The sequence below is a fragment of the Patiria miniata genome, unplaced genomic scaffold (assembly GCF_015706575.1).
Source record: "Patiria miniata isolate m_02_andy unplaced genomic scaffold, ASM1570657v1 HiC_scaffold_6, whole genome shotgun sequence".
NCBI lineage: Eukaryota > Metazoa > Echinodermata > Asteroidea > Valvatida > Asterinidae > Patiria > Patiria miniata.
The window spans coordinates 21561208-21585516 of NW_024037073.1; the positions used below are offsets into that span (position 1 = coordinate 21561208).

Consider the following 24309-nt stretch of genomic DNA (forward strand, 5'->3'; position numbering starts at 1 on the left):
GAGACACGGACGTCTATATCGTTTTAGTTCCAAACCAGTTCTCTTCGTTTATTTAATCAACACTTACTTCATATCTCACCTACAATCAAAGATGCTAACAATTAGTTGTCCTAAACCCCGCCCCTTTAATTGTGATTGGATTGTTCTATCCCTGATTGGCTGCCAGTTTCGTGGAGCGTGGTCACTGCACGGTCGAGTCACGAGAGGGCGCACTCATTTTCCACCTGTGGAAAATGGGCGTGACTCGCACAAAAATACATGCGCGGTAGGAGCTCTCCACGGTGCTTAATGCCAAGACTATTTATAAACAATGATTTCATAAACAAGGGACGACTGCAGGTCGTCACAATCGTGCACAGTGATTTCTCCATTGAAGGTGGCCTCCTCATCTTAGTGTATACGGTGGTCATGTGCCAAGATTTGTCCACAGGGACCCACGGGAACTATAGACAAATCAAAATAGTGTTTGTTCAATCAATCATTCCTGCCCAAATTATAACGACCTTGTGTGCAAATAAAACCAAAAACCTTTTAGTCCATCAACGGGAATGACAGATGTCAGTTTTGGTTTCAGCTTTGATGAAATAATTACCAAATTGACAATGCCAGTGAAGACACACCCTAACTGATGAATTATGCTTACATGTCACAGCATTGACAATTGAAAAAAAAACAACGGATGCCTGATTGTTTTTAATTATACCATGATGGGACATAATACGTGACGTAAATACGCTTGGTGTGCATATAAAGCTTCAACATTGACGGGCGAGTTACCAATTCGTCGCGAAGCACCATGGCGAACACACTGGGTTCTCTTCGAGTTCTGTGTGTCGTGTTGTTCATGTCACCGGCGTGGTTTGATGAAGCTTTGGCTACAGAAAGGCCGTTAGGTAAGTTTAGCGTATGTTACTTATGTACGATAATATTGAATAATGTTCAACATAAAAGGAACTTTCTCTTAAAAAGAATGCCCTCAATTCTTTCCTTCAAAACGTTGTTAATTTGTCTTTTAAAATAGAGCCCGAAATCGAGAGCAACAGGACTGGTGAACATGCGCAGACTGATGAAGGGTTAGCTCCTAAGAATCCAGGTGAGTTGAAAATGTGTTACTTTTGAATTATGTAAATATAAAAAAACTTCCTTTTTTTAACATTTCGCCCTGAGTTTCTTTGTAATTGGTTTATTATTCTTGAAATTGTGTATTTTTTGGTTATCTCACAGTCAATTTTTATGTACAGGGTGAGTAAAAAAACGCGGAACCCAAACACCAAAATGTATATTTCCCATTTAAAAGAACAAAGTAGCAACCAAGCATCATAACGACAGGACAGCCAATTTCATAAGCTACTTTTAGATGTAAAAATTACTGAAATTGCTCAATCTGTTCAAAGAATATCACCATTTCAACACAATGACCTTAAATCTCTTTCGTCCAAAAAGTCCAAGAAAAGTTGTCACAGTTGTCTTCAAACATCACCAGCGATAAAACATCAGTTTAAAAGTTAAAAATATTCACCAAAGTCCTTTTAAAGGCCCGTCTTTAAAAAAAAGTGGATTTTATAAGTCGTATTGCTAACAAAGATATTGTGTACTACGGTACTGTTGTTGACAGTTTTTTGAAACAATTATTCTGTGTCATTTTCTTTGTTGTTCCAAAACGGTCAGAATACACAAAAAAACTGCTTTTTTGGTTGACAAAACAGGTTTTAAGGTCATTGCGTTTAAACTGTGGTATACTTTGAACGGATTGAGCAATTTTAGTATTTTTCATCTCAAAGTAGCTTTTGAAATTCTACTTCCAGTCATTATTACGTTTTGTGCTACATATCATTTTTTTTTTCTAATAAATATATTTCGCTTTTTTTAATCACCCTGTAGGATATATGTATTTTGTTGGGTACGAGGCTGGCTACACATGTTATAGCTCCATAGGCCTAATTATACTAGGTTAATTACTGGATTCTTAACGATATTCGGACGGAGCAGGCAACGCTTTTTTTCTCAAATTGACGAGTGGATTAAATAAACATCAAGAAAAACGACCCCATGTATTAATGGACGCAGCCAACAGGAAGCCCATTAGCACAGTTTCGATACAAACAGCGAAGTGGTTGCACGCACTGACTAATCAAATTTTAATTAACCGTTCTACCTCCTGGTACGGCCTGTTACGTAGATTTAAGTAATGGCTTGGCTTTACGAAAATAGTTGCCGATCGAGGAAGATGCCTGCATGCCGTTATTTTGTTTGCCGAATTAAAACAAATGGGTATAATGGAACTGACGCTCCCCAAAATTGGCCTTGTTTTTTTTCCGTTTGAAAGGAAAATTGGGTCACTACAGGAGGGCTTCATGTAAATATCGCGGTAGAATGTCATGAACGCAGCTTAATATTGTTCAGTTACAGTCATGATATACAAATGGACGCGGAACGCACACAATTTAGGTGCCAAGCAAAACTTAACGAAGAAAATTCCATAGGGTTGTCTAAGGGGCGTGGCTAACTCGCAACCGGCGCGGCGATAGGTCAATTGCTATTAGTATACGCGATCTAAACCCAGTTCCGAATTGTGCAAGGCATTCCTTTCAATGTGTATATCACATCCTTCGTAGCATTGTATTTTATTATAGATTGCATAAATCGGTTTATATGATGTACAGAAAATAAATACACTCAATTGACCGATACAGTTACTGCATGGGTCTTTATGAAAGATCTTTTTAAAAATTAATGAAGGGAATTTTTAATGACACAGTGACCATGAAATGAACAAAATGGCTTTCATTGAAATAATGGTACATTTCATTGGATAGGAGTCTGGGATAACATATACCAAATAAGTGCTAATAAATTCGAAACGCGAGTTTCGATTAACTTGGAATTTTTTTCAGGTGCGATGATAAGCATACAGGGTATAAAGGGTGGTGCAAAAAGAAGGAAAAGAAGGAAAGTCAACTTTTGACAGGAACTAACTTAACTTTAGTTGAACTGGTTTTTTTTATAATGTAGTGAAGTATAGCTCTTCAACCATACATAAAAATCGCAAGAATAGCCTTATTATGCTTCGTCGCCAAAACCACTGTAGTCCACGTGTAAGTCTGTGCAAATCGGATGTTTGGTAGTTCAATTTGTTTTTTTTAAAACCTACAATTTTTAATTCCAGCAAACATTTCCATTGGACATTAGTCACGCGGATGGAATAAAGTGTTATTTCCATGATTTTTTTGTCAGTATTTGAAAGAAAAATCTTTCAGCTTTAATCTGATAATTTTTAATCCAAAATATAAACATCGACCGATCCCTTTTTTATTGGCAAATGTTTTATGTTTGCATTTTGTTTGGACTAAAGCAAAGATAGATATTCAAGTGACAACAAACGCAAGTTCGTTAAACCTTGGACATTTTATTGGAAGCGGGCTTTAATAACCCGATGAAACTGTTCCCCTGTGTTTACCTTTCTCCTTTTTGTACGCAGGCGCAGTCGACGTGACTTTGGGTGAAATTGTCATAGCCATCACACAAGAGGCATCGTGTTGTGGTCGGTGCAACAAAACAGGAACGCTCTACGAACGCAACGGCAGCGCCCCCTGCTACTGCGATGAGCACTGCTTGGTATACACGGACTGCTGTCTGGACTTCGAGTTGTACTGCACTGATCTAGAATCGCGATTGGTCCAACCTGGGGATGGTGGGCTTTGGCAGGCATTTCAGAACTGCTCAGATGGACAGGGGACGAGTCCGACAACAACGATCTGGAGCTTTGCGACTGATAATGGTTTATATAGTGGAGAGTGCTCGGTCTGGCAGGCGATTCAAGATTACTCGGATAGTGCAGCACGGGAGTACGCCTGTAAGTTGGAAGCCCTGTGGGTTCCTGTCATTCTGGCGCGACGCGCAAACAGGCTCCTGGTGCGCGTGGCTGGTGGATACGATTTTGATTATGTCTTGGTTGGGAGCTGCGGGAACAACAGTGCCAAGCAAGAAATGGTCGGTCTGTGTGGAGGAATGGGGTCGGGGTCCTTTGAGACATTGGATGATGTTAAAGGGGTGGTTCCAGTGACGGCCCCGGACGGGTTGCACTACCGTAACGCTTACTGCGCCCAATGCAATGGCTTCTCTGAGGCGGACTTGCAGTTCTGGCAGGTGAAGTTAAACTGCCCGGCCGATGTTGCGGTCACTGGTCTCACAGACAGCTCTATCGGCAGTTGCAGTGTTGGCCGTGTCTCTCCTCCAAACCCGTTCATGTGGAACGCTCCCCAACCGCGAATGGTCTCATTCAAATATGGATGTTTTTGCAGTCTGGGTGCTTGGCCTGCGGTGTGCGGAGTGTACCAACTGAAATCGGGCCAGTGCTGCAGAGGTCAGCACTGCCAACATCAGTGTCGTTGTTTCATCTTGGGAGTAATGTATGTCGATGCAGAAGCCCCCTTCGGTGGTCAGTTTCTTCCAATCAGTGCGCTCTTTGATTTCTCCTCCCATCGGGACTTGCGTTTCTCCCTGGGTGACCAGCCTCAGGAATTGGTCTGCAACCAAGGTACCTACTTTGACGTTGCTCTGAGGTCATGCCGCAGATTCTTTTGTCCTTCCGGTCAGCGACTTGGCGCCCACGGTGAATGCGTGGCAGCAATCACCGATCCCTGTTTATTATCCGATCTGGGAGACCCGCCAGTATGTTTGTTGGACCTTGAGTTTCAGACTAAAACTAGAGAAGTTGATCTAGTGCAATCGCGTTTGATCGAAAGCTTGATGAATGCTACAGCAAACGTTACCCTTACCCCACTGCGCCCCATTGATTGCCCAGATCTTCGTCAGTCACCATATTGTAAGTTCCTTGTCATTGTTGAATCACAGTTTACCTTTGCTGAAACAGCAACCCGCTTCCTTTCTACTTGGAGACACCTCATCGCTCAGTGGCAGTCAGATTCCTACGTCACATTTCAAAAACTGACGCTGATGAATTTCGGCGAACGTAAGTTCTTAATTGACAAATGTGCTCGTCTAGGACAGACACCAGTTCGCTATTCGTTTGGCTCCGACTTCAAGAAATTTGAAATCAACGGCACTTCATTTGTCAACATCAGAGTAGATAACGGGTCGGTGACATGTCCATCCGAGAGAACCTTTAAAGAGGTTGTTTTCACATCGCCAGGTGACGTTGAGGAGTTTGTGCATCTCTGCGAAATGAAGTTGAACTGTTCCCTGGTGGTTCTCAACTCTAGCGATTTCAGTTGGCTGGACAACACGACGGTGGAACTCTCGTCCGGAGGCAATCTGTCGAGTGAAGAAGTTATCAAGATCAGCGACGAAGAAGTCGTAGTGTGTCGTCAGCCTGATGAATGCCCCAACTGTCGCGAATCCTTTTCCGGCATTTTCTCCGTGGTCGGCCTTATAGTCTCGCAGGTTTTCCTGCTCTTAACTCTTCTCAGTTTCTGCGTTTTCCCCGAGCTCTGCACTCTGCCCGGCAAGAACTTGTTCTGCTTCATCGCGGCCCTGTTCCTGACCCAGATGGTATTTCTACTCGGACCCGGGTCACCCCTTGGTAAATTCACAACCGCCAACAACGACACCTGCCTGGCTTTTGCAGTCACGATTCACTACCTGCTGCTGGCGACCTTCTTCTGGAGCAACGTGGTGTCTCTTCACCTGGCTCGGACTTTCGGCTTCAGGCTTCGGATGAGGAGCGAGCGCTTCGGTCGGGCTTTCCTTTGGTACTCCCTGTACGGCTGGGGTGCTCCCGCCTTGATTTCTGCTACCAGCTGCATTCTTCATCACCTCCTTGTAGTTGATGGGAAAAGGGTGATCATATACGGCATCGACTCTTCCATCTGCACCCCTTATATGGATGGTATGTTGTACCTTGTGTCTGTGCCCATTTCTGTCCTCATGTGCTCCAATGCGGTTTTCTTCGTACAGACTGTGGTTGGCATCAGGCGGACAAGAAAATCTACCAGCATGGTTCAGAAGGAGAAGAGAAAACTCGAACGCCTGCAATCTGAGGCCATTCTCTGCATCAAGGTACGTTGTTTCTCCATGCATCTGCCGCCACTACTCCATTATGAAGCTACTGCTACTTTTCAGTATAACGCAAACTCTGTTTTCGAGTTTGTAAATGTTATTTTGAAAATCATTGTAGGTGTTTTTACTCGGCACATAATGCTCCTATATATATATGTATTATGACTAAAAATATAGAGTCCCCTACAGACACGTACTTTGCAAATACCCCTAGAAGTCAATGGCTACTAAATTAAAGACAAACGTACGTATAGTGAACTTACACCCCATCGGTCAAACGTTGCCAACTCTCATGCAACGACCGTTTTCAAATTCAATACTGCGGCTGTCCATTTTGTTGGTGATTGTTTGTAAATGCTATTTGATTTTTCCTCGACTGCTTTTCAATCGTCTGTCAGTTGTGATTCTGATTTTCTGTGACTTTGTCTGACGAGCGGTGTCTGGAGCTGTGCGCGCGTTCCGATGTGTTTTCGTGAATGCTGTCAGAGATAATACTCTTTGCGCGGCCGCGAGGCGATCATGAAGCAAATTCTGTTTTCAAATACCGCAATGTTATCTTTTTTGTCCTACAGATTTTCGTTGCGACTGGCATGACCTGGTTTCTGATCGCCCTGCTGGGGTATTTCAGTGTTGAAGGCTTCTCCTACTTCTTCACCGTGTTGATCTCCTCACAGGGGCCGCTCCTTTTCTTGTCTTTCGCCTTCACCGAGAGAATCCGCGACATGTGGCGGGCGAAGTTCTGCGACCGCGTCAGGTGCACAGGCGTGTACAGCACCAAGGAGACGGCCGTCTCCAGCGTCTCTCGCGCCGTTGGCGCTGGGCTAGCCAGGCACGCCGGGAACAAGATGCACGACTCCTCGGACGATTCGCTGATTAGGATCGATGGCAAGGCCATGCTTCTCGAAGACAAGACTACGGATAACCTTTACGAGCATGTATTTAGTGACAACGAGGTCCTCGAAAACCAGTTCTAGAGTGATAGAGGCGATTGCGTGGACTGCATTTCAGACATTAAAGCGACTTAAAAATTGGAAATTATGAATACAAATCTTATCCATTTAATAGTTTAATTGTTTACCATAATTAAACTTAGACGGATCACAGTTTCTATTTATATCCGAATTTCTGTACTATAGCGCTAAGATGTTAATTTTGAAAGTAAAATGTGCTGCTTAACAGTCAGGGCGACAAAATGTTGCATTCGTTCTTAATGGCTGTTTTATGGGATTCGCATGGAGACTGTAGAGGGCGCTGTCACCAAACTTATAGAAAGAACCCAGCACATGGTTTGGGATATGCAACGAATTCTTAATAATGTGTTAGCGTTTTGCGCCTGAGCTAAACGCACCGTAGGTGCAGTTGTCAAAGTAAACCTTTGTATTCACACTCCATAGGGAGTAGTTAAGGCGCCTGTCACACTGTCACGATGTAGCCTCCCGATCATGATAAGACAGTACCGAGACGCAAGACTCGAAGACATCGTGAAACTCATAACGACATCTGAACTTTATCGGAACGACTTCTTGAGCGTCGTTTCGGCATCCTACAGGTCGTGCATGGTCGGCAGTGGAGCCACGATTAGTTTCAACAGTTTAAAAATATCGTGATGGTCGGCCAAAAAACCCCCCAAAACGGATCAGAGTCTGTTCTCCGTCTGCACTACTACTAATAATAATGGCTTCTTGTATAGCGCTCATGTCTGTCACGAAGTGACGCTCCTCGCGGCTTGACGGGGTTGGTCTTTGGTCTTGGATGTGTGACAGGGGCTTTACGTGCTATTTACCCAGAGTGTAGCATGTATACGGAATTGGCTATTTCTTTAACTTATCGTTTATGTAAATAGTCAATGTTTGTCTTAATTCTGTGGTCTTCAATTTCTAATATTCTTTCTAAGGTCAACCAGTCACCATTTGAAGAAAACTCTCAAAAGGGGAATTTTCACCATCCGTTCTGTTTGGGCACGGATTCGGAAACGTGACAATGATTTTGGTCCTACTTTATAGGCCATATATTGCAAACGCCCAAAAATACCACCAAATTATCATGAATTTCCTTCCTTGACTGTAAATGAATAATAGTCTTAAGCATCCTGTGAAACTGTGGCATGCATCTGGTGTACGTGCCGTCATTTTCAAGAAAAGTGGAATGTTTGTATTAATTAAAATAGCTGATTTGTTTTTCTCGAATACTGCCCAAAATTTAGTAACTCCACATTTGTGAACGGGTTTAAGCCAGCTAATCTGCAGTCACTGGCCTGACAAGTCCGATACGGCTATAAATCGCTCCGTTTCGTCTGAAGTAGGGTCAGGGAACCAGACTGCAAGAACAGCATCTTTTCCTTGGTTCATCCTTTGAGAAAGGATGGTTTATCCAGCTTAGCCTCTATGAACACAAAACTGTGTTTTATATTTGTTATACTTTGGTAGGCCTACTAGCCCCAGATTACAGCAAAATAAAATGCTATATATTACTTTAAAGTTTAGCATCGCAGGGCCGCACAAGAATTCCCCTGACTCCACAATCATAATGGTAGTATAACCCTGCAACATAATGTCACATGTTGCAGTCAAACGTCTACGAGGCTCAGTGAAGCGAGGGGTTAAGGGGAAGCTAACAAAGCGGCTTTGAAACGGAAACGAACATATTTGAAAAGGCGACTGAAAAAGAAATCGTAAACTGAAAGGTGTACTTACATACTAAATATAGTCTCTTTATTTTCTGATTTTATTTTCTGATAAAAAGGAAAACAAAATGTACAATAGCGTGTAAAAATTGAAATAAGGCTTTACGAAGCCTAACTTCAATAAAAGAATTATGTATATATGTATGACTGTAGTATAGGTGTACTTCCCGTTCGTGGATTACCCTCTCTTCTTTCATCAGTTTGAATAAAAATTGACCGAGAATATCTAGTACAAATATCTCGATAGCTGTCTTTTCTTACTTTATATTTGTACAGATTGTAACGAAAAGTGTAAGATTTCCTCTTTTAAACTGAATAAACGAATAGGAAGTCTCGATTACTGTTTAAAACTTTAAACATTTACAGTAAAAACAATTTATATATACACACTACAAGAAGTAACCTGTAGACGGAATTCGTCCTTAAAAAATTAATAGGCCTGATACCTAATGACGTGATGGTTTTGTATGTGCGCTTTCCTATGGAAGCGAAGTCGGGACGCCAGTCGAAGTAGGGACGGTCTACCACAAAGGAAAGCGCACATGTAAACAACGCGTGACGTCATTAGGTCTCAGGCCTATTGAAACATAATATTGAAAACTAAATACCCACTGATACATGAACAATGCATTAACATCAACAAAAGCCACATTCCCAATTAAAATTGTAAGCAAAAGTGACGACGTATTTTGTAAACCTGTAAACGATTTGTGAAAAAAAATTAACCGTGACAAAATGAACTACACAAGAACTGAAGTATATATATATTTAAACAAAAGTATTCTGCCTTGAATACTAATTTTTTTTAAAAACTCACAATGGGCTTTCATGAAACTATACTGCACAAAAAAATAAGGTTCTTATAATTATTCCTCCCAACGTGCCCATTTCTCATCTAGAATTGATTATTTACAACATTCAATAGTAGATCTCAACTTAGTTGGTATTTGGAATCAAATCCTGCCGTTTGTGATCTTCCGAGTTCCCAAGTCACACCTTGAACACATTATTTCAATTTATGCATTTTATTCTTGAAAATGACACATTTTAATTCAGCACTGTACAGAGTGTGCAAACAAAGTGTAACACTAAAAAAACAAATAATTAATCCCGTTTAATGTTTTTTTTCGATGAAATTTTATATTAAATTAAAGCCTGACTATTTCACAATCCACTCCTTTACCCCATTCCATTTGGGTCCCTCGATCCAGAAATACAATCAATTTAGTGAAGGGTGTAAATTTTACTTGGACCATACACTCTCACCTGTGAAGTCACCAACTTCATTGCCTATTCAATGCTTGACCGATATTCAGCATGTCCAATCGAGAGTGGCCCAAGGACAAATTACACCATTTCACTTAACTGATTGTATTTCTGAATCGAGTGATCCAAGTGATATGAGGTAAAAAGAAGTGGATTGAGAAATAGTCAGGCTTTAATGTAATATATAATTTCATTGAAGACAAAATATTAAATAGTTTTAACTATTTGTTTTCTGAATGGTGCACTTTTTGGGGCACTCTATATAATGACTGCTAGTTATCTCCCAACGATTATTGCTGGCTATTTCTTTGAGAACGGTTGTTGTAGAACTACAATGTATTTGTCATGAAAAGTCATGACAAAATTCTACCATGTTGTCCTTGTTCTCTGCCGAGCATTGCAATAGGCTGGTCCCCGTAACGCAGTCTATATATGTCCACCGATTACAACCGCGCACTCGATGCTAGTCCAACCATGGTTTATCCCATGTACCTTTTCAAATCACCATTTCTGATGCCTAATAAAAACTTCCATCTTCTTGCAGTGGCTAGTCTGACGAGGCATGTGAATGTCGATTTGATGCCGGCAAATTATTGTTGTCACACCCCCTCCCCCTGTTAAAATTGGTCAGGCGACGCCTCTGCGTGTACAAATATTTCTGGACCCGCTTTGAGAACCAAACTTTACTTTCCTGATGCAACACTTGAGGGTGCTCTTCAGCCGAGACAGGACGCGGGAATGAGATGAGTTGAAAGACTCGAACATACTTCAAAGGAAAAAAAACACTTAATGTTAGCCTTGAGGGAAGACAACGCTACAGACTTAGCCTTACTGTGACGAGGGTAAGCAGACCGATAAGCGTCATTGCGCATGCGCTCCTGTTGTATATCGATGATGCACTAGAAAACGATTGCCTGGTACCTGAAGAAGAAAAAACAAGGAAAACTCATTACAAGCAAGTTTTGGGGTAATTTCAACATAATAATGGGTAATAACAAATGTTCTTTGATCTACTCGCTTTTGACAGAGATCGGAACGGTTTTTTTTGCTTGATAGTGAGGATGACAAATTTGAATTGTGTATTGATACCCTTTTACTGAACATTCTCATTTTAGTGTTGGATCTACTAGATTAATAACACAGTCATTTTACAGGAGAAAAAAAAAGAGAAATTTGTTTTCAGGCTCAGACCCATATCCTTGGAGACAGTCCCAGTAATTTGGTTGGTCTCGAACAAACTTCCCATCGATGTTAGAATCTCCACTACACTTAACATATTTAAAACTAAAATAAAATGTACCTGTACAACTGCTTATTGTACAAGATTTATCTGTATTACCTTATGGAGCTTTTTTTTTCATTATAGATGTAATATTATTGTATTTAGTACACTATTTAGGCTCAAAATAATTTTAAGTTTTTTTTTTCTCGTGATTTAGTGTTTTGCTTGTCCGAATGTTTTGTCTGTTGCTGTCCGTGCGCAGACGGTTTTGTCTCGTATGGCATCCCCAGCTCAAGCAACCGCTTACCGGGACATGCCTCCAACTTTACCTTTTGTTTCAAGTAACTTCATAATATCCACTTGTTATACACCGTGTTAATCTATATTTACGTGTATTTTATGAAATGTAAAATAAATGTGAATGAATTAAATTGAACATTCTCCAAAGTATAGACTCTCAGAAATTGAAGCATTGAGGACAAAACCGATTTCCATAAAGCCCCGACATTTGATTTTACTTAATTCCAATGTGTGTTTCTTAGAATATCCTTCAGGGATTTCCTCCCACCTCTAACACTGAACATTTCTTCATTCTCTTCTCTTTTTCTCCGTCGTGTCCTTATTCTTTTGAAATACATTGCTTTGTCCACTTTTGATCAAGCCTTCGTTTCATGGCCTGAAAGAAGTTAGTACCAATATAATTTCAATACCAAGACCGAATGAAATACTCACTTATTTCACAGCGAGACCCGTAATAGGTTCCTTTGCACCGACACACGAGCACGTTGTCCAACACTAGGCAGGTCCCGTCGTTTTGACAGGAATCGACTTGACAGCTCACCTTCCCTGTTGTTTCAAAACCGAAGGAGTTCATCATTTTCTAGAGTTCCGATTACACATGTTGTTATGCTAAAGTATACTCTTAAAAGTTTCGTGTCAGATTTCATCCTGACACTTTTCCGGGTCAAAATGACACTGTTTCGAGTCACTTGACTCAAAAAAGTGTCAGTTTGACATGAAGTAGTGTCAGTTTGACCAAAGAGGTGTCATGTACAGTAGCGGTTAAATCTGATATTGACTCTTGCCGTTTAAGCACAACTTAGTTGGCCCCATCAAGCCTGAATATGAAATAAAGTTCCGTAACTCATTTCAAGAAGAAATTTGAAACATTCTCTTGTAAGGTCCTCTTACTTAAAGTACAAATCCACAGACGGACAAGACTTACAATTGAAGCTTTTAATAGGCTCCCATACAAAGTTTGTTACTCTTTGATAAATTATTTAACCGAAAAATTATCAGACAAACTCTTCTGACACTATGTTGAAATCTTTTTTCGTTATTCAAACGTTTTGAAAATCAACCAAGTTGTAGTCAAATACAAAACGAGGACCAATATTCCGGTCATAACAAGACCTTCTTCACAGACAAATGACAGTGGTACGAGAAACAACTTGTTGGGGACACATAACATATACATTTATTATCTTCCAATGAGGCAGGACGGCACATTCTATGACTCAATACGTTGAGGGACATTTCATTCACCGTTCAGGCATCAGACCTCTTTACCTTCCTAAATCCTGCAAAATACTCCAAAACTATTTGGTGGATTTTGACGGATCCAGGAGTGTTAGGCTCTAACCAGGTTTGTTGCACCTGTGCATACTCACTGGTTTGACACTGCGTTCCCGTCCAGCCATCTGCACATTGGCAGAAGTCGTGGTCGTCAGCTGTCACACAGACACCTTCATTTTGACATGGTATCCTTACACATGTCTCTGAAATTAAGAAATAGTCCATTGGTAATCCGTATTAATTCTTTTTTTTTCTTTCTTTTTTTACTTAAGTGATGTTATGAAATGTGCACAAAATAAAATTCACTCTTGCTGTCTCACTGATTGTGACTGTGAGGACAATTTCTCAATAACTGTGACTAAATTGAGAGCACAGCCGAAATCAGGCCACCACGTTCTTCACACAGCAACATGAACAAACATACTTTCTCATTGGTTGAAAACGGCTCTATTTATTTGCATATGCAAATATCTCACTGACATATACCTTGATTACCAAATATAGTCATGGAATCCGGCTACGTAAGGCTGGAACAATGATAGGGGTGAGCCAGTTAGTTGTGTCCAAGAATTTGAAGCGTGCCAAATTGCTAGTCTGTATGTGTACATGTTTATAAAACTAAGGCTAATGAATACTTTACATATACTTGCTTGAGTTTAAAAGCATTTTATCATATACTGATGACAACATGAATTATGTGGAAGAACGAAAACTTCTGTCCACCGTTTTAAAATACAATTCACTTATGTATAGGGTACCTCTTGTAATATTCCTGGATTGAATCAGCACCCTAGGGATGGAAAGGGTTGTATTTATTTTTCGAACAAGAATAATTATTGAATTTCCCCCGTTAGAACACAGCTGAATTACTGTGCGTTTAAAGAGAATCTACATATCTTCTGTTTCTGGAAATACTGTAATTTCTCATTCATGGACATTATCAATTAGGCGTACAGTGGAATCTCCCGTTTGTGTGGAGAAAAACAGTAAAATTTAATGCGAATAAGTACAAACCAAGTGACAAACTATCTAATGGAACATCTATAAAGACATTTTGCGACATCTAATCAAACAAATTTCTCTCGTCAACTGCTCGTTCTCAAAGAGCTGTGAGCCTCATTACTCACCCAGCTCACAGTCGAGACCGGTGTATCCATCTGGGCACGTGCACACGTAGCCGTCCATTTCTTTGCCCGAATAACAACTGCCATTGTTGATACAGGGATTGCTCTCACAATTGTTTGGGACAGCTGTGGGGAGATATCAGAAATAACAAGGAAACATAAAGGCATGACATTCTTATTTATGATCTCAGTTTATCAGGAGAGCAAAAGCAAACTGCTTGGTATTGTCAAATAATTCTACAGGCGAAGTGACTTTCTCGAAAAGAGAAAACACAGGGATGTAGTCGTGTCCATCACATGTCCATCATAAGTCCAACACAAGTACATCACATGTCCATCACATGTCCATCACAAGTCCAGCCACAAATGTATCGCAAGTCTAGTAACAAGTAAATCACAAGTCCATTCACACAAGTCCAGTCACAAGTAACAGTGGATGAACAATCACAAAGGAATGCCTTTTGTCAAAGCTAATTTGAATAGCTTGTGAGCTGAATTGGGACTGGAGGACTTGTGATGAACTCGACTTCATCCCTGACTGTAAAACACAGATGTTCACTTGACATTTCGGGTTTAGTAAGCTCCGACTGTCACTCTAGAGCTGCCTAAACTTTAGAACATCGAGAAGGAGCATAACTTGAAGTAAATGCAGGTTTTTTTTAATATTGCTGTCAGATTTTACTTTATTTTGACTAGGGGAGCCTGGGGACTATTTTGCCTGCCGATTGGAAGAGAGTAAAACTTTCCTGTCAAAGTGATGACAGAACAAACTTGGATGGCAGTCACTTCACAATGGTGTTGGACTATCCGTGAAATTGTTATTGATTGCAAGTTTACATTGAGTTCCGCACAACACTTGAACCAAAGAACGGTGCCTCGCTGATCTAAATTGACTGAGCCGAACGGTTTACGAAATTTCATGCTACGACCATGACGACAGTGCCACGATTTAGCACGGCATTGTTCAGGGCACTTAAAACAGGCCTCATTTGTGTGAAATAATCATTTTGCTGTCTTACGGATGTCACAGTTGATTCCGTAGAAGTTTGCTGAGCACGTGCATATGTGAATGCCGGTAATCAGGTCGCCCTGGCAACGTCCACCGTTCAAACATGGATTGGGATCGCAGGGGTCGTCTGCAACAAAGAAAAAGGTTAAAGGCCAAGCCTTATGTAAAATAGAGAAAATTCATTTCCAGAAAAGGTCATTGGCCTTTATGTTTACATGTATATCGATACAATGGGTCGTATATAAAAAACTTAATGCATGGAAGTTTTAATAAGCAAACAACAAAAGCATAATACTTGGAAGTAAAAGCATTAAAGAAAAAGCGAATGCTTGAATCCATATGAATGAAATTGTGTAATTGAGATATTAAATTTTTAATGATTTTTAATCCGGCACCAATTTCTCTCATGTCACCTGCATAATTTTTGTTTTACTCATGGAGGCCTCGGAGGGGATGATAGAGACTATTGGCAAAGAGGCTCGCGGGGCAGCAATCAGGGGGGAAAATATCACGATATCTAGGCCTACCGTACAAGCCCAAAGGTAAGTAGGGACAGTACAGACAACTTACAAAAAGCTGATAAAACTAACTTAACCCTAACTCCCTAGGGGGTATGCAAAATCTTATTGAAATTGGATGATTCGGGACAGCTAGGGCTCTTAGACAAGCTAACTGAGTGGTAGAGGAAGTAGGAGACATGGAGGCAAATACATGTAGAAGGAATTAGAAAATGAAAATAAGGAAAGCATCAAGAGAAAGGTAAATGCAAGAAGGCGCCATGCTCACCTGGTAGAATCTCACAGTGTTCTCCGGAGTGACCTAGCGGACACAGACAGGCCACCAGGGGGAGCCCTCCTCCCGTATCCATACACGTGGCTCCATTCTGACATGGGTTGACAGATTCATGACACGGGGGTACTGTCAAAATAAAAATGGTTCATAAAATGTATTCGACTTCGTGAAATTCGAGGAAATTGCTTCATCAGAGTGTGGTGAACATGGCAATAAGTAAACGTGTTTCTGTTTTTTTTTTTTACGGATAAGCACTAAAAATAGCTGTGTCCACTTGTACCAAATGGAGCCAAAAAGGATAACAAAGTGCAGTTGTGATAACAATATACAGTGTGTGCAAAAGTCTAACGATTTGAGGGTAAGCTTCAGTATAGCCACTGTAGATGATGGCTATGATTTTACATTACATAGAAAAACTTTAGACTTATAATCTTGTTTTCTCTGAGTCTGACAGGTATCCGTAAGAAACAAAGGTGGCTATTCTTAGGATTCTAACTACGTATTTGATCAAGGAGCTTTGCTGGTATCCAAGCGTTTGAAAGAAAATCAGACTTATACTCCGAGTCTAGTCCAAGTCCTTTTAGAAATGCTGACACATTTTATGGGTCGGTAAGGCTATGGTTCTGTGGGCTGGGCTAGGGTCCAGCTGGGCTGAGCTTGGCTGGGTAGGCCTATGGCTCTGTTGGGTTGGGTTGAATTGGGTGGCGTTTGGCTCTTTCGGATTGAGCTGGGCTAGGCCCTGCAGGGCTGGCTAGACTGGGCTGATTTTGCTTTTGGTGGGTTGCAGTTTTCTCTTTTCATCCCTTATCTTTCGAACGATTCTCGATTCTCGTTATTTTGTACCTTGGTCGCAGTATTCGCCTATGAAGTCCTCTGCGCAGACGCACATCACTGAGGTTGTATCCATCTCTATTAAGCAGGTTGCACCATTTAGGCACGGGTCGATAGTTGCATGGCATGGAGAAACTGTGTGTGGGGGGGGGGGGGGGGGAATGGATGAAGAAGTCATTTTTCCACTCCGGGAATTTAGTTTGAAATATAGGAAATTGAGACCCCCAGCAAACTAGATGCATAGAACAAAACATGTCACTGATTTTTTCATAACATTACATTACTCAGGTAGGCAAACTTGTCACTAGATAATACCTTAAACATTTCTCTTACTTGATGTGACCCGGTGCAGAAATACTCCATGTGATTTTCTTTTATCAAAACATTTTTGGTACACTAATCTTACGTTTTAAGCGTACTATTGCTTTCGAATAAATGGTTATGTATAAATTCCTTCTCATCTTCCTTGTTGACAGTATTTTGTATTTGGACTTCTTGTTTTATCTTATTATTTTTTCAAATTGGGTGAACATTTGAATGAGTAAGTATAAATGAACCCACCTATGTCGCAGTATTGGCCTATAAAGTCCCCTTCACAGACGCACATCGCTGTGGTTGTATCCATCTCTAAGCAGGTCGCACCATTTAGACACGGGTTGATAGTTGCATGGCATGGAGGAACTGTTGGGTAGGGGAATGGATAAAGAAGTCATTTTTTTCCACTCCGGAAATTAAGTTTGAAATATAGGAAATTGAGACCCCCAGCAAACTAGATGTATAGAACAAAACATGTCACTGATTCTTCATAACATTACATTACTCAGGTAGGCAAAGTTGTCACTAAATAATACCTTAAACATTTCTCTTTACTTGATGTGACCTGGTGCAGAAATACTCCATGTGATTTTCTTTTATCAAAACATGTTTGGTACACAAATCTTACGTTTTAAGCGTACTATTGCTTTTGAATAAATGGTTATGTATAAATTCCTTCTCATCCTCCTTGTTGACAGTATTTTGTATTTGGACTTCTTGTTTTATTTTAGTTGTTTTTCAAATTGGGTGAACATTTGAATGAGTAAGTATCAATGAACCCACCTATTTCGCAGTGTTCGCCCTGATATCCGCTCGTACAGATGCACATTGCCGTGGTGGTGTCCGTTTCTACGCAGATACCACTGTTCTGACACGGATTGACGCTCTCGTGACAAGGAGGAACTGTTGGAAAAAGTGGATTGTTTGTGTTGAGTCATCACAAGTCAATCACAAGTCATCAATATACCTTATTCCACGAGATTGCCATTTTTTTTTATCGTGTTCCCTGGATGTTTTTGATAAATTGTAAACTGTTGAATGGGATGGTGCCAGACGATTTTGTGTTTCAAGCCTCGCTTTTAAAGTATCTCCTCCATTTGCATGGAGGAGATACTCTCCTGAAGACGGTCAGAGCATACTGACCGGAACGTCGAGTTTATACCTCTGGTTCTTTTCAGAACCACTCTCTTAGTTGAGATATTACTCGCACATGGTGTTTCCGCAAACCTTTCATTATTTATTCGGTTTAAATTGTTTTTAATGTTCATTAAAACGTTAGCATATGCTTAATCACAAATGTTTATATTGTTCATCAGAGCAGACTGGTATTCATTTATAATTGAATTTATTTCATTTCCTTTATTTCTATTTGCAAGTTCAAAAAATGAAGATGTTACCTCGCTTGCAATTTTAATATGAGCGATTCGTCAAGTCAAGTGACTACAATGTAGATGTTCAAATGAACTGTACCAAAGGCATTGCTCTGTCATTGACCATCGTCTGTTATTTTTTACCTTACCTTTGATTTGACTTGTGATTGATTTACGATTTGTATATTGGTTTGGCTTTTGATTCAGTGACTGGACTTATGCGACTTGTAACTGACCTACGATGGACGATATAGGCCTACTATAATTCTACATATTCGAGCATTTCACGATTCCAATGTTTATCCAAAAGATGTTTGAAAGAAGGGGATTAAAATTCATAGCAATGGGAACCAATACAAAATCAAGACCAGTTAGCATCCTGTTTTTAACACTTCACGATAACAGTTAATTCTCGATCTGAATGTCAGGCAATTGGGCAGGAGCTGGGATATACATTACAAAAAAATACTCAACTTGTTATCTTCTCATTCATCTGTTAGGCGCATGCTGAGACTGAAATTATTTGGAAAATGAGCAATTCAAATAGGAATGGGCTGATATTCGATGCAAGTACACACAAACGTAGATTCGTTGAAGCCCTTCCCACATTTTAGTCATCATCATGGATTTTGTTTTTAAGAAAAAATCCCGAAAAACGTCAATCGGCACCAAAACCTGGAAATGACATTGGACCAAGTTTAAATGTTCGATTTCGGCTTCCAACCAGGCCACAATCTGTATTGCTTGTTGATGTCAGTGTGGCTTTTGTTTCCTTTATTTCCTCACCTGGCGGGTCTATTTGGCAGTACTGCCCTGAGTAGCCATTGATGCACACACAGATAGCTGTGACGTCATTCATGGCAACGCAATCGCCGCCATGTTGACACGGGTTGATGGAGTCATCACACGGATGAACTAGATGAAAGGAATGCATTCAAAATACACATGTAGTAAAACAAGGTTGAGACAATGAGAGACAATATTTTGTGCAAAATGTCTCTCATACAGAATTAGCAACAGCCAACACCTTGACGAAAACCAACTGAAAAAGCTTATGGAAATTCAGAGCAGTTTAGGCCTATGCGTATTTTTTTCTTTTGAACTGCATTAAAAGTGCATTGATTGACTCTTTGTTTGATTAATGTGTGTAGTTATTAATTTAACTTGCTAAACTATGTGTTTGCTCAACTATCAATGTGAGTTTTGCCACAAAACGAACTAATACACCAATTCAGATTTCTTCTTAATTAACATGCAAGCACAGATGCTAGAGACAGTTTGACATAATTTCCCAGTTAATTTGCAGTAAAATTTGCCTGTACAGTAAGTGTTGCCAGAATCCAAAAACCACTACATACGAGCCTGTAGTCAGAAAATTGCTGCATTTCAGCAATAAGTGATAGGTTTGTGGCCAAGCATATCTCTTCTGTGACGAAGTGTGTATCTGAAAGAACGCGGTGAAGTGCGGTTCTTTCAGAACGACACATTTTTTTTTCACAGAAGACTTCTTTTCTGGCACGCTGCACCTCCAAACCTATCACTTATGGCACTTTTCCACCATGAAAAGTTTAAAATCAGCAATTGCAAAAAAAGCACAGACAGAATAGAACGCATGCAGAGAAAAATCAAAAGCTAGGCAAGGGGAAAAACCTCAAAATCCTCTTCGTAGAGTGAAACAGCACTCACAAAGTTTTGCCAAAGCGCTAAAGCTTCACAAGCGGTGCTACACCACTATAACCCAAACTACAAAACCAATAAAATTACGTGACATGCGTGCGTATTTGGCACTACGTGCTCAGTTGCTACAGAAGTTAGTCAATTTTAACACCACTTCTAAAACACCTAGAATACAGGCCAGTTGGCAGCTAGACCTTTAAAAATGGGCAATGCAGTAGCAGATAAGTGCTGTTATTCATCATTATTCCTTTGCAACCAAACTATTTTGTGCCAGCACCAAGACATATTGCAACATGCACCAGCAAACTTTGATTCCATCTGACCTGGCGGTTCAATTTGACAGAACACACCGCTATAACGGTTGAAGCATTCGCAGCGTGCCAGAGTGTCGTTCACGCTGACACACAGGCCGCCGTTCTGACACGGGTCGATCCCATCCTTACAGGGATAGTCTGATGTATAGAGGGTCATTAAAGAGGAAACAACTGAATCATTATAATGCTTTGGTTTTGGAAAATGTGATATGTCATGTCAATGAATCAACAAGAAAGAAAGGACCAACTCCAACGTTGAACAAGAAAGCAAAAAATTACACTTTTAATGATTTTTGTAAACCTATTATTACGCATAAAAAGTATTCAAGCAATCAAATTTTCACTTAGGATGGTTTATTATAGCAATTTGCCAATATCTAAATAAAAAGTCCACCTCACGGCCCAGTCACAAGTCACAGCGGATGAACAATAACCGTAGGAATGCCTTTGTCAAACCTTATTTGAGTAGCTTGTGATTTGAATAAGCCAGTTCGGTATTCCAACTGCGCATGTGCACATCAAGATTCGCCGATTTTTCTTTCGGGAAAAACATTTCATCGTATGCCTGCAAAAGCATAGCGTGGTACCAGCAAAATTGAAGAGATCGTCGTGTTCTGAAGTATAACATTTTTGCAAAAAACCTTTGGACAGCGAAGTGGTTTTAGGTGTCTTGTGTCAAAACTTTTGTGCAAACGAAAGTTCCATCTCTTTTCGATTGCACGAAAAATTGTGCAGAATGCAGATTTGGTTACCACGTCCCCCATAGCCTTGTGTGCATTTATCTGCCGCGGTTATCCCCCCCAAAAATCGTCGAATCTTGTTGTGACTATTTTGAAATACCGAACTCGCTTATTGGGACTGGAGGACTTGTGATGGACTTGCAGGGACTTGTGATGGACTGGACTACATCCCTGTTTGGGATTTTAATTTCTATGACGTATGGCAGGAGGAAAGACATTGTAGCCCTTCCAGGAACTGTCGCAAGGGTGGCAACGAAACTGTGTCACTATGAATATTCAATATGTAAATAAAGCTATGACGACACGGTCTTTTTCCGAAAATAAATGTCCGTTGCCACAGCTTCAGATCTAAACTTTTTTTTCAAATTTGAACAATGATAGGCCTACATTTATTATAAAAGTAGTTTATTTTAAATTATCTTCACGTTACATAACAGTCAAGCGAATATTTTTCTCAGTTGTAGTCGCTTTTAAGATATACACAGAATGGAGTTTTAGTTAAATTTAAATGTACCTGTCTGACACCGATCACCAACAAATCCCTCCGCGCATTGGCACACGGCTGCTGAGTTCATCTCGAGGCACGTGGCTCCGTTCAGACATGGATTGACGCTAAAGTGGCAAGGGCCCACTGTGGTATCAAAACACAACATTAACCATATAAAACGTTCAGTTGATAAATTATGTCTGAATCTAAAGCAAAATGTAGAATTTGTAGGAAACTGCTCTCAGAGTTGCAATTTAATCAATTACATTTCAACCCCAAGTCAATCGAGAGTCAAACCACGTTAGGTTATAAGCATAGGCCCAACTAGGAATTAGCAATAACCAAGTTGAGGTTTGCTTAATTCTGTCACAGCTAATTTGACGTTTTTGTCACTTGACGGCGGACTGCATATTTGTGATTAACTTATGATGTATAACAACCAACTTATGCTGACTAACGATGGCTTCATTATAACAAAAATGGCATAACGCTTCTGAAACGAACCTTGCTCGCAGTAATCTCCGATGAAGTTTTCTGCGCAGATGCAGACTGCTGCTGAGTTCTGCTCGACACACGTAGCTCCATTCAAACATGGGTCGATATTGGCGTGACACGGAGGAACTAAAAATAAAGATGAAAGGAAATGGAGCTGAAGTCGGATATACATGTAATTATGTATCAACTTATATGTATGAATGTAATGTTCGGTGTGATAAGTGATGTTCCTATCTGAATATATGTACATACATGTAGATTACTGTATTTGTAACCTCGATTTCGTCATGAAATGTTTTTGCAGTGACAAAACCGCCCGGAGATCCAAACATTTATAAGCATGTTATTAATTTTGGTCCACATTTCACTGGATTTAGTCCATTCATATTTCATGAAATATGTAGGCCTAGTGCAGAAAAGAACGGTTTGCTTAAACTTTAAGAATGAAATTAGTCAAAGAGTATATTCTGTGCTTATTAAAAAGTCTGTTTAAGATTCATAGTCACGTCACTAGTATAGTGAAGTTACTTGGACATTTAAATTCAACTCATGAAATCAAGGTCCTTTTCAAAGTTTGTTACCTAATTCACAGCGTGTTCCTGTGTAGCCGTTGACGCATGCGCAAATTGCCGTCATGCCGTCACTGGATGAGCACAGGCCGCCATTCTGGCACGGGTTCAGACCCACGTCACAAGGATTAGCTAAAAGAAAACAAAAATCCAACATTTTCTACGTTTACTCTCCTCGCTAATTATGTGTAAAGCCAACACTGCGATGTTGACCCCGTCCTTTGCATTCATCCCAAAACTAACCGAACGATTATCAAAACGTGCACTTGGATTAAAGATCGTACCGGTACGAAAATCCGTGTGAAATTATTTCGTCTGGCTTGCTGTCATTAAATCAAGAAAATGTAGGTGATTTCAAACAACCAGTCAATTAACTGATTTTCGGAAATAAAGAGTGCTTGACCGAGTTTTGTGATCAAAAGGTTGTGCATGGTTTTCACTGTTTACTCGAGATGTGTGATATCCACTGAGCTGAAATTTCAACAGTTTAGGTTAAGGACATTCTTCTTTGAATGCTCAGTGTTGTTCTTATTAGAAACGAGCAAAATGCATGAACAGCAAACGGCCCCCTATGCCTTGAAGTATTCATATTTGATTGGAATTGCCAAGTTGTGAACAGTATTTACGGGTTATGAATGTACTATATTATGTACCGTGCAAGCTTGGTGGATTTGAACTGGAAACAACCTGGTATTAACAAAAGGTGTGCCACCTCTAAAAACACATTTCTAATCAATAAACAGACAATGAAAGCAAGCCGTACTTTTTGAAAACTAACTGAAGAACAATCAACATGTGACGGTGGTTGCCAATATCTTGCCATTTCAACGGGCCGACAGGCAATTTCCATGCTTGCGTGTTGTTAGTGTGTTTGTCACCATAAACCAGTGCAACAGATTTCCCTTACCCAGTAATCAATCATAATGATATATCAAACAGATGTTTTATTCTGTTCAAAGGATTTCTGAGTGGTTTTTTTTTTATTGTTGTTCACAATCCCTTTTTTTTTCAAATACGTAACCCATTGGGTAAAAAGACTACAGGGCGATTAAAAAAAACGCATCCCAAAATGGCAGGATCAACTTTTGAATGAAGTTTTGCCTGTAGGCCTAGCACTTTTTTAAATCTAGGATATGAATGCCCAATCATTAAACTTATTTTTAGTACAAGAATAATTCAGATAACTCATATTTTTCCAGTTTTTGAACACAAACACCGTTTTAAAGTACATTCCACGGACCACAAAAAGGTAAGTGTTCTTTCAGCAAAACGAGAACAATTCACATGCATCTCAATGAGAATTGCTTTCGTTTTGCTGAAAGAACACGTACCTTTTTTGTGATATGTGGAATGAACTATAAAACGGTGTTTGTGTCCAAAATACCGTAACTTGAAAAGTACATAAATGTTTTAAATGATTTCTGTACTAAAAGAAAGCTCATTGATTGGGCTTTCTTATCCTAGATTTTGAAAGTGCTACGGGCAAAACTTCATTCAAAAATTGGTCCTGCCATTTGGGATTTTTTACTCACCCTGTAGTTCGTTGCTGTTTGGAATATTGGCAGATCGTGTTTAGTGAGTTAAGCTATCAAATTAAACGTGTGTTCAAGTATTTGTCATGCGTGCACTACATTTCTAGTCGTATTTTTCTCTCGAAGTGCGTTTTGGTGCCACCGTGTCGGACTCAGTTTCTGACCTGGCTCGAAAAGAGTCGTGTCGAAAGAAGACTACAGACACAACAGTGCACTGTATCATGCAACGTCGGGGTAGATTTGAAATATTTGCACAACCCAAACCCCTAATACATCCAGTGCATAACCTC

The 24309-nt window shown here is 40.1% G+C and overlaps 2 protein-coding genes across 6 annotated transcripts in view; one reads left to right on the top strand and one right to left on the bottom strand.

The window, feature by feature from the left end:
• The first annotated feature begins 795 nt into the window (after positions 1–795).
• Positions 796–8741, top strand: LOC119742573. Its single transcript, XM_038218664.1, has 4 exons — positions 796–893; positions 1022–1093; positions 3479–6018; positions 6591–8741. Exons 1-4 carry the CDS (start codon positions 797–799, stop codon positions 6990–6992), a joined length of 3111 nt encoding a protein of 1036 aa, XP_038074592.1. The 5' UTR covers position 796; the 3' UTR covers positions 6993–8741.
• LOC119742572 (neurogenic locus notch homolog protein 1-like) overlaps positions 8708–24309 on the bottom strand; it is a 29783-nt gene continuing 14181 nt past the window's right edge. For 3 of the 5 annotated variants that reach the window (XM_038218660.1, XM_038218659.1, XM_038218663.1), the window contains 14 exons: positions 22500–22619; positions 21928–22044; positions 21451–21567; positions 20206–20334; positions 18992–19120; positions 17619–17738; positions 17082–17201; positions 16533–16655; positions 15684–15815; positions 14908–15024; positions 13892–14014; positions 12860–12967; positions 11922–12035; positions 8708–10888 (listed from right to left, as the gene is read on the bottom strand). In XM_038218660.1, coding sequence (XP_038074588.1) covers positions 10782–10888; positions 11922–12035; positions 12860–12967; positions 13892–14014; positions 14908–15024; positions 15684–15815; positions 16533–16655; positions 17082–17201; positions 17619–17738; positions 18992–19120; positions 20206–20334; positions 21451–21567; positions 21928–22044; positions 22500–22619 — 1676 coding nt within the window. In that variant the 3' untranslated portion in view covers positions 8708–10781. The remainder of the gene's footprint in view (positions 10889–11921; positions 12036–12859; positions 12968–13891; positions 14015–14907; positions 15025–15683; positions 15816–16532; positions 16656–17081; positions 17202–17618; positions 17739–18991; positions 19121–20205; positions 20335–21450; positions 21568–21927; positions 22045–22499; positions 22620–24309) is intronic. The other 2 variants (XM_038218661.1, XM_038218662.1) reach the window with 2 other exon arrangements.